The 10,935-nt window shown below is 35.5% G+C and overlaps 1 protein-coding gene across 1 annotated transcript; it reads left to right on the top strand.

Annotated features, from left to right (window-relative positions):
• Positions 1-238: 238 nt before the first annotated feature.
• LOC113858779 (ATP-dependent Clp protease proteolytic subunit 4, chloroplastic-like) lies at positions 239-9,777 on the top strand. Its single transcript, XM_027491531.1, has 2 exons — positions 239-708; positions 9,052-9,777. The coding sequence occupies exons 1-2, from the start codon at positions 314-316 to the stop codon at positions 9,533-9,535; spliced, it is 879 nt and encodes a 292-aa protein (XP_027347332.1). The 5' UTR covers positions 239-313; the 3' UTR covers positions 9,536-9,777.
• Positions 9,778-10,935: the final 1,158 nt, after the last annotated feature.

A 10,935-nucleotide genomic window follows, 5' to 3' on the forward strand; every position in this document is an offset into this window, starting at 1 on the left:
AATTAAAATAAAAATAAATTATGAAAATAAAAATTATTTTTTGTAAAACGTTTAAAATATATTAGATTTATATTTTATAAATAGTTTTAATCTATAAAACATGAAACAAACAAGCATAAATAAAAAATAATCTCAAAATAATTTCTAACTCATCACGTTTCTCTTGACGAGAATTTAAATTATTATAATAAAATTAGGTAACTTAACAAATACAGGAACAAAGTAAAGCAATGGGAAAATATAGGAAAACATAAAAAGGAGATAGAAGAGGGAATACTTGTGAAGCAGCGGAAAAGAGGGTCTTCCTCATACCATGGATTTGCTATCACTCTCACCGTCGCACCCTTCAACTTGCATTCCCTCACACTCTCGGATTTCAAGACCACAATGCTCCATCCCTATAACTTGCACCTCCAACTACTCCACATCCTCACTCACCTGCGCACTCACCACCGCACCCAAACCCTTCAAAACCCAAAGGTCCGTTTCGGGATTCGAGCTATCTGCCCCTCAGACGCCGGCGACTGCGATGAGAGGCGCTGAAGGGGACGTGATGGGGCTTTTGCTGAGGGAGAGGATCGTCTTTTTGGGAAGCAGCATCGATGACTTGGTGGCAGATGCAATTATCAGCCAATTGCTCCTCTTGGATGCCCAAAACCCCACCAAGGACATTAGGCTCCTCGTTAACTCCACTGGTGGCTCTCTCAGGTTCACTAATTTGTTCTCATTGTAACATTTTTCAGAATACAATGGTAAAGAAGATAATAAGTAGAGTAGAAGAGGAGAGATAGAGAGAGAGAGGAGAGGAAAGGGAACCAAGAGTCAACATTTTAGATCCTGTTTGATTGATTCCCATTCTGTTTTCTATTTTTTAAAAAATTATAAAATATTTTTTTGAAAACTAATTTTAAAAAGAAAGGAAAAAAAAAAGCTGTTGCAATGCTATGCCATATTCATTTGGAGTCAGTAGAGGTTGCAAAAGTCTGGGATAAGCCACAGGTGCATACTCACATCTCTAAACATGTTTTGCTCTTATACGTCTCAATATCCCTCAGCATCTTCCAATAAAGCATCTGTGTTATAAACTGCAAGCTAGCTTTAATACCAGAGTGCCCGCCTTGATGTGAAGAGTGTAGCCACTGTAAAATTAAATCTCTCACCTTTTTCATTCTCGGTATCATTATCTTATTTTTCCTCAATACTGTCCCTTCTCTGGTACTATATTTCTGATGCATTACTTCACCATTCTCTAGCTATTGTTTGAGTTGCTGCGACGGGGCATCTTGTGCATATGCTTGCTGAATTTTCTGTCACAAGTCCGTGGACACAGTATACTGCACGTTGTAATAGCTGTCCATGAGTGGCTCTAGATAATGCGCCAGCTGCAACTTTATCCCTTTCCTGCTTTTATCTGATTTCGTAATTGCATTCCCATGAGTTTAGATATCCATTTATAGTAGTCAGGTGTCGACGATCTTTGCTCCAAGAGGAATTTCTAACTGTGCTGGTCATTGAGTGTGATAACGGGTTGAATAGACAAGTATTGGTGCCATTTAGATACTGCATGGGTTAATGCCAATAATTCCCTATCATATACTGACAACTACCTATTATTGGGAGACAATACCTTACTTATTATAATTGCAATTGGGTGTTTTCCTTTCATTAGTACCATGCCAGTACCAGTATTGGGAGCATCAGTTACTACTTTAAATTGCTTCTGCACATTAGGAAGAGCCGCCGAAACCGACGCACTTGTTAGAGCTTCCTTGAGTTTATTGAAAACATCCCTTGTAGAATCATCCCATTTAAATGCTCCCTCCCTCAATAAATTAGTTATTAGAGCAGCGATCATGTTGTAATCTCTAATAAATATTTTGTAATATCCAGCCAAGGCCAAAAAGCTTCTCAACGATTTGATAGATTGTGGCTCAGGCCAATCCTTTCTTGCATGTATCTTTGATGGGTTTATGGACGCTCCTACAGATATAGTGTCCTAGGTATTCCACCTTCCTCGTAAAGAATTTATATTTCTGTTCATTGTTTAGAAGAATAAATAGGACTTGCTTCACATGTTGCATATGTTCTTTGTTGAAAGAAAGAGAAACAAGAAGGCACAAAATTAATCTGTATTTAAATACAGAACAAAACTCTATTTATAATAACAAGGCTAAAAAAATACATGATTTTACATTTATCTAAAATCTTGCTAATTATATAGTTATCTTATTGACAAGATTATTCTATTATCCTATAAGAGTAATCTCAATACTCTCCCTTAACAAATATATCAAGCTTGTTACAAATATAACAAATATGAGACCCCTTAGAGACTTGATGAAGACATCTATTAGTTGATCGTTGGAATTGACAAATTGAGTAGCAATATTTTTTGATAAGATCTTTTTTCTAATAAAATGACAATCTATCTCCATGTGCTTGGTTCTTTCATGAAAGATTGGATTTGAGGCAATATGAAGAACAATTTGGTTATCACAAATTAAGGTCATTTGCGTAACCTCTCTAAAATTCAATTCCCTTAAACAATTATTTGAGGCTATATAAGCTCACAAGTGGTTAAGGCCATGATTCAATACTCTGCTTGTAGACTTAATCTTGCAACAACACTTTGTTTCTTGACTTTCTAAGAACTCTAGTTATCACCAATGAAAACACATTATCTAGAAAAGGCAAAAAAAAAAAAAAAAAAGAAATAAAGAAAAAAGAAAAAACACAGTACCTAGAGGTTGATATCCTATCTGCAAGAGAGCTTACCTTCTCCAAATTTAAATATCCCACAATTCAAGTGTGTCCTTTGTTTTCGTATTAAAGACTTTTTCCTGAAACTCCCTTGATATGTTTTATGATGCAAACAACTGTATCTGAATGTTCTTTACAAGGAGAGTTGAGAAATTGTCTCATGTCACTCAATAGCAAATGAGATATTAGGATGAGTGACATTGAGATAATTTAACTTTTTAACAAGCCTTTTGTATTTTCTGAATCTGTGAGAGGGTCCCCCTATTCTTGTTAGAGTTTAGTATTAGGATCTATACGAGTATCCATAGGCTTGAAATTTATTAATCTTGTCCCCTCTAGAATGTTAATGACATACTTCCGTTTATAAATTATAATGCTATGTTTGGATTGAGCTACTTCTATCCCCAATAAGTATTTAAGCCTAGCAAAATGGTAGTGACAAAGGTGCACTTAGGAGATTCCATTGTAGTTATTACTTGTTTATGTAACACCCTTTCTCTCCTAATCTAGCCTATTAACTCCTGATCAGCGTAAGCTCAATAGTAATTGAGCAATTACTCTGAGAAAGAAAGTGCTTGTTTTGTGTGAATAATTTATACTGACGATGATTGGAACATATAGTGACTATCTGGAGTCATTTTGAGGCAATTTTGCCTATTTTAGGATTGTTTGGTAGATCGCCCTAATACTTGTAGGGACAATCCTGCAGTTTGACAAATATTTTTGGAATTTAAAAGGGTATTTATAAAATTATTTTTTAGGAGAATTTCAATTTTTGGAATTTATTTCAACAGTTTCATAAATTAGTGTGATATAGAATTATACTAATAGAGATATATTTGCAACAAAAATAGTTGTGTTCTAAGACCTGAAGATATTTAATAATATTATTCTGCAGATATTTATTAGTATCTGAGTTGAGACTAGGATTGGGAATAGAGAAAAATCTTCTGATGTTACTATTCATCACCGATGTAATCTTTACCCACCAACTCCATGATGCAATGTCACATCATCAACTTTTCTAGATTCTCTTTAAATTCTGGTCATTGATCTTCTTTTGTAAGGATTGAATCTGGAATGTTGGATTTTACAACTTTCCATTAAGTAATTTGATTTTCACTTTAAATTTGAACCATTGATCTTAAGTGTAAGGATTAAACTTGGTCCATTGGATCTATTTCCTTTTTCCATAAATCACAAATTTACAAAAGAACACTTTTTCTCCCTGAGCTTTCTCTCTTGCCCACCCATTGGATTTTTTTTTCCTTTCTTCTCCACGTAGCCATGAGCAACTCTCTCCCTCTCTCACATTTACATTTTTCTTCTTTCTCTTCTCTTAGCCAAGACCCGCCATCCACCATTGATAACATTGGCTCAGTCTTAGCAATAGCATTAGCCTTATTGGTGAGATGGTCATCATAATTTTGCTTGACAAATAAATATTAATGTTAGAAAACCAATCAAAATAATTGTTACTGTCCAATTGCTCAATAGAGAGAAGAGTAGTGATGTGGTTGGTAAATATGGGAAGTTCAGCCTTGGGGGTTCAAAGTAGTCATGTGCATTGTTGAGGTGAGAAAAAGCAACTATGAACCATAGTAGTCAATCCTAGATAGCGGCATGGAACGACCTCCCTCCCTCCAAAATGCTATAGTGGAGATAGTGGTGGCGAGATGACCGCTATTTTGAAGTTACACATGTATATATGCCAAAAAATATAAAATTAATACACAAATTTGGAACAGAGAAGGAAATAAATAATAAAGAGCAAAAGGAAATAGAAAACATAGGTTTAGTAATAAAAAAATATTTGGATCACGTCAAAAACTTCCGTGAAGATGGAGACGAGGACTAGAAAATGTCTGGTCATTTTGTATGCTTTGCCAAAGATGATGACCAGAAATGTCTTGGTCATGTTAAAACATGTTGCCAAAGATGAAGAGAAGACTAGAGATGAAGAAGATGACAAGAAGTTGGTCGGAAATGGTGCTCTTGATGTTGCACCAAAGAAGCAAGAGGAACTGAAAGCATGTCGCACCAGAAAGGGAAGAAATTTTAGGGCTCAACAGGGGAGAAGAAGATATGAAAGTGAAAGAGAGGTGAAATCCCAAGATTGCACCTCTTAAAAGTTGCCCAACATTCAGAAAGGGAGGTGTAAAATAGGGATTTGACCTAAGAAATGAAATAGCGGCCATGCTGGTTGCAATTTGCCCTGTTTTTGGCTGTGATTCATGGTGCAACAGTCACTACTTTGAAACGTGATGGGACAACGTCTTCATAGCGGCAACCTGCCACTCCTCTCCTCTGTGATAGCTGCCGCTTTTGACTACTATGCTATGAACAGAACCCAAAGTGCTAAACAGGTGGTGTGGGACCCACAATTGGGTGATGTAACTGCAGATCTAGAGAGAGCACATCATGGACAATGTGAATGTCGACTAGAGAAACGGCTAGATATGCTGCTACACAAGGCAAAAGCAACAAGGGAGTAGAAAAACGGTGCATTGCTATGGGAAACATTAGGGTTTCAATGAGGATGGGTTGGGCAGGCAACAACAATCCAAATCCACTAGTTGGTGGTCAGAAAAGTTGCTGGAAAAAGTGGACACTGACAATGAACATTGCCAGCCAAAAAAAACAGTCAACTAGAGACAAAACCAGAAACTAAACGTGGTTTCTAAATTTATGCCAATGAGCAGTAGAAAAGATAAGGTATAGAATGAGTGTTTGTTTGAACTTTGAGTACACAGTGGAGCTCTCTATTTTTAAAATAAGGCACAATAAATACATAATTTACTGATATTTAAAATCTTGCTAATTACGAAGTTTTCCTATTTAGAAGATTACCCCATTTATTGTAATTTCCACATTCTTCATCCTTGCTATAAACAAGAACATCATCAAAGAAAACTATCTCATATCTCCTCCTTTGCTTTTCAAAGATGACATTCATGGTTCCTTGAAATGTTGAGGGGGGCATTAGTCAAGCCAAAAGGCATGACTACATATTCATATTGGCCAGGCATGTTTGGAAAGCTGTTTTCTCCACATCTTCAGATCTAAAATTGAGCTTTGAAAACACTTGGCTTGCCCAAATTCATCCAATAATTCTTCTATCAAAGAATGGGAAGTGATGTTTTACTTTCATCTAGTTTAAACAACAATAATTCACACACATTCTCCAACTCCTGTCCTTTTTCTTACTAATACTACTGGGAAAGCAAAAGGAGAAGTACTTGGTTGAATCGTACCTTCTGAGCTGGAGGTACCAATATGGTCGCATGCTTATGGGATTGGAGCCCTCTCTTTATGAACAATTTATAATCATGAATGCCTTTGAAGGGTAGGAGTTGTTTTTGACTCCTCAAAGACTTCATTAAACCCTGATAACAGCTGCTGTAATTCAACTGAGTCAGGCTGTATTTCTTCTCCTTCGATTGCACATGTCCCTCCATTATGGTAAGGTATAACTTGCATCATAAATGCAGTACCCACTTCTGTCATGATCTTGTTGAATTTAAACTCCTCAATCACCTTATTCTTTTCTTTATTTGTGGACAATTTTACCTTATCTCTCCCTTTCCGAAATTCCATTACTAATTTTGAGCAGCCCTCCTCAATTTCTGCAACCATTGCATGTCCAAAATCATGTTACAACCTGCCAGAGGGATTACTATAGCATCGGTTGTGAAATTGTGGCCTTGCATCTGCCAATTGATTCCTTCCACTTATAATTTCCTTGTAGATCCTCCATTAGCCACTGTTATGAACTCCGGTTCAACCTGCCTTATTACTCCTTTCCCTTACTTGCATAACTTTTCACCTATGAAATTATGTGTGCTCCTGGCATCTATAAGAATAAAAATTCTTTTCTTTTCCAACAACCCAGTAATTCTCATTGTAGGGTATGCGGTTTCTCCTACAATAGTCAATCCCAGATAGCAGCGGCCAACCTCAAAAATGCTATAATGGTAGCAGCATGACTACTATTCTGAAGTTTTAAATATAGTTAAAATAAATTAAGTTACACGTATATATGCTGAAAAAAATAAAATTAATACACAAATTTGGAACAAAATAGAGAAGGAAATAAATAATAAACAGTGAAGGGAAATAGAAAACAAAGTGTTCAGCCACTGAAATTTATTTGGGTCATGTCAAAAACTATAGCAGAGATGAAGACAACGACCAGAAAACGTTTGGTCACGTCAGAAGCTTCATCAAAGATGAAGATGATTAGATGCAAGCTCCAACATTTTACTTTGTTTTTGCCAATATTTACATTCTCACAATATTTACATTTAATTCTCCTAACATCTCCAATAATAGAAACATCATGATTTAATGCCACATCATTTCTTGCTCCAGCAGCATTGTTTGATTTTGATTTCAAAGTTCTACCAACAATTCCACTCTCTGCAGCTCCACTTGACTGAATCCCCTTCCCTTTTTTACTGCCACCAACTTCATTCTTAGTATTGGAAGCCATGTAGCGATAAGAAAACACAAAACAGAAGACAAATGGAAGATCCAAAAACTGAAACAGCAGTAGAGCATGAAGTTTAGCACCAAAACAGAACACCTCCAGACCACCAAGAGAGCACCCACAGAACAGTGAACCACCCACACCCAAAGAACGCAGAACCACCCATGCAGCCACACAGAACCACCCAATACAGAGCCACTCATGCAAAAGCACAAACATGAAGACGCCACTCACTCAGAAGCACAAACGCAAAGAAGAGAAAGGAAGTGGTCACTGTGCATGAGATAGGGTTCCAAAAGTGTAAGCGGGTTAAGAATTAATGGGAAATAAGTTTTTTAATCGGGGTCACTATATCTAACCCGAACACTGAGATTGGATCTGATCGTAGATCCCACGGTCTAACCAGAAAAGATCGTGGTCCCAAGCGATCCTGGAGGAGTCTGATCTTGTTTGCGATTCAGATCATGGAGGCTGAGAAAGATTGTAAGATTGTGTGATCTCATGATCAAGATCCTGATCTTGACAACATTGAAGAGGGGAGAATATGGCATTCTATTGCTGGCATGCATGATTTAGTTGAAATCTGTTGTTGAAAATCTTATCTTGGTCCCTAGCTAATGATATTGTTCTTCAATTTAGTCCCCAATTGTCAGCATCCTTCAATCCATCTAGTCCTTGGAATAAAATTCTGCTTCATTCCTCTTTTCAGCATGTCACTAGACAACAACTTCAGTGACTGTCCACATGCACTTTTACATGTGACTCAGAACTGTTAACTGCGGCCTTGATCAATATGCTAGATGTTTCCCCGTGGAAGATGCAGTTTTTTGGTTTGTGATTAAAATTATGCTGTTTTAAGTGAAGCACAAAATAAATAAAACAGCACAACTCAGGGTTAATCGAGAAAGTTGTCTGAAACTTTATTCTTGCTGTCAATTAATGACGGCCTTTCATGTATAATGGTGCACAGACAATTCTCTCAAGTTGTTGACTACCAAATTGACACGTAATATGAAGCTACTTTATGTCTTCTAGGGAGTAGATGGAGAAGTTTTGACTATCATGTAATAGAGAAATTGCTTGTTAGTTAGGGACCAGAGTAGAATTGTAGCCTAATTCTTTTAGGCTTTGAGAGTTTGTAGGGAGAGAGAAGGAAAGGGTTTGGAGGGTATGGGAGAAGAGGAGAAGGGAGAAGGAAGGAGGGTTAATAAAAAATATCCCAAATTGGGGAACTTAGGAACATGGGCTTAGTAGGGTTTATAAAACCTCTTCTCATCTAAAAACTCCCAAACAAGGATTATCATCAAATTAGTCTTCCTTTTCCCTTCTTTTTTCCCCAAATACTAACTTCTAAACAAAGCCTTAAGCACGATATAGATTGGATATTACTATTTGTGTCTTGCGGTGTGGGTGGATGGGAAGGGGATGGTTAGAAGTGGGAATCAAACTATCATTGACTGCAGTGAGACTTCCCATATAGCTGCAATGTGAATTCAGACTGTGCCAGAATGGGTCTCTGATATATTTCCTTCATTATAATAACATCTACTGGGTATTCTTGTTTACCTACTATTTGGGGCTTGATTGTTGATGAGGACTTAATAAAGATTTGTTTTCTTTCATGTTTGATTAAGTTATAGTTAATATATAGGTTGTTAATGCTGTGTGGTCTCTGGTTCTCCGATGTTTACTTTAATTACTAATAAATATTCCTCTTCTCTGCATGGCATTTTCTTATTGAATTTTTTCCTCATTGATTTTTTTTCTATGATGTAAGCTGATTTTGTTCAAATGTTATGTAGTGCTACAATGGCTATCTATGACGTCTTACAACTTGTGAGGGCTGATGTTTCCACAGTTGCACTGGGCATTGTAGCATCAACAGCTTCCATTATCCTTGGTGGTGGCACCAAAGGTAAGCGTCTTGCTATGCCCAGCACAAGAATTATGATTCATCAACCTGTTGGAGGAGCTAGTGGACAAGCTTTAGATGTAGAAATTCAAGCAAAAGAGGTTATGCACAACAAGAATAATGTTACAAGAATTATATCTGGATTCACTGGTCGCTCATTTGAGCAAGTCCAGAAAGATATTGACAGAGATAAATACATGTCTCCGATTGAAGCAGTTGAATATGGAATCATTGATGATGTAATCGATAGAGATAGCATAATTCCCCTTGAACCAGTACCGGAAAGGGTGAAATCAACACTGAATTATGAAGAAATAAGTAAAGACCCGAAGAAATTCTTGAACCCTGATATCCCTGATGATGAGATATACTAGTTTAAAACAATTCATATTGATAGTGGAAAAGTTGCACAACTTTTTGCTTAAAGCCTGGGACTCCAGTGGAAGAACTGATGGATGTAGCGTTGTCTTGGGAATTTGTTTTTCAATTTATTTTTTGGTTTGTAAGTATTGTACCGTTATCATGAATGGAACAATATCACATTTATTAACTTGTTTCCATAAAAGAAAGCTATGATATTCCGATATTTTAATTTAATATTCCACCAGTCTCTATTGATAAAGGATGTGTTTGTTGGGAGAGGCAAGATTCACTTCGATGATCGTTATTTTTGGGAAGGAGTTAGTCTTTAGTAGGCCGGTTGGAGGGTGTATTTGATCTATACCAGCAAAAAAAATAATTATTGGTTAAAAAAATATATAATTAAGTTTTGATAGAGTATAAATAAATGACAACAAATTCTAGGTTTTTCTTACAGTTTTCTATTAGAGTAAATCTTTTTTTTTTTAATTTCGAAGATCAACTATCTTTTACTTTACTCCTTTTTATTTTTGTTATTATCAATTTAATTTATCAAATTAATGCAGGTTGCTACATTTGAAAATAAAATTTTACTCAAAATAAAACTCTGAAAGAATTTCTCATCTTATGTTTCTGAACGAGCAATAGTAGCTTTTTATTTTTAGCAACAAGAAAGAGAAGCTTAATAAATTATACCATTAGAGCGATACAGGTGACACAAAAAATAAGGAACCATTACCCCTAAAAGCTATCATTGCTTAATGGAATGGTGGAGCGAGTTTAGTAGCGAAGAACAACACGAACCATACGTGAGAAGGAATTTTAAAGTTAACTTTTTTATAATAATGTTAAAATAAAATTTTAGTGAGTATCTATTATACGGCTTTTATATAATTGGAATCCTAAAAATGAAAGTGGCTTGAGAACAACTTTAATGATAGGTTTTTGTTTCACTTTTTCTTTTTAGCATTGGTATCGAGAATATTGAATTGGCAAATAAGTTAAGTTTTTTTGGGTAAGTGCAATTCCAAGCTTGCGCCAGTTGAAACCACAATAAAAATTGGTTATGCTTTTATTATTTCAAAAATTTATTTCACTAAAAACCTATTTAAAAGAAATTTGTTATCTTTTTAATATATTAAATATTGTAACAAAATTAAAAATAGAAATAAGTTAATAAATGTATGTTAAAATTTTTAAAAAAATATTGATGAGATATAAAAGTATGATATAATTTGTGGGACTAATTTTATAAACTTTATAGAATTGCATTATTAGAAAGAAAAAAAATGCTTAAGTAATAAAATTATTAAAGTAGAAAAAAGTGATGTGTTATGGTAGAACTCCTAACAATTATTAAGTTTAGAATTAAGCAACTCTTTTGATCATAATCAGGGATGTTCTAATTGTATAA

The sequence above is a fragment of the Abrus precatorius genome, unplaced genomic scaffold, assembly GCF_003935025.1.
Source record: "Abrus precatorius isolate BTA unplaced genomic scaffold, Abrus_2018 Scaffold2, whole genome shotgun sequence".
NCBI classification, from domain to species: domain Eukaryota; kingdom Viridiplantae; phylum Streptophyta; class Magnoliopsida; order Fabales; family Fabaceae; genus Abrus; species Abrus precatorius.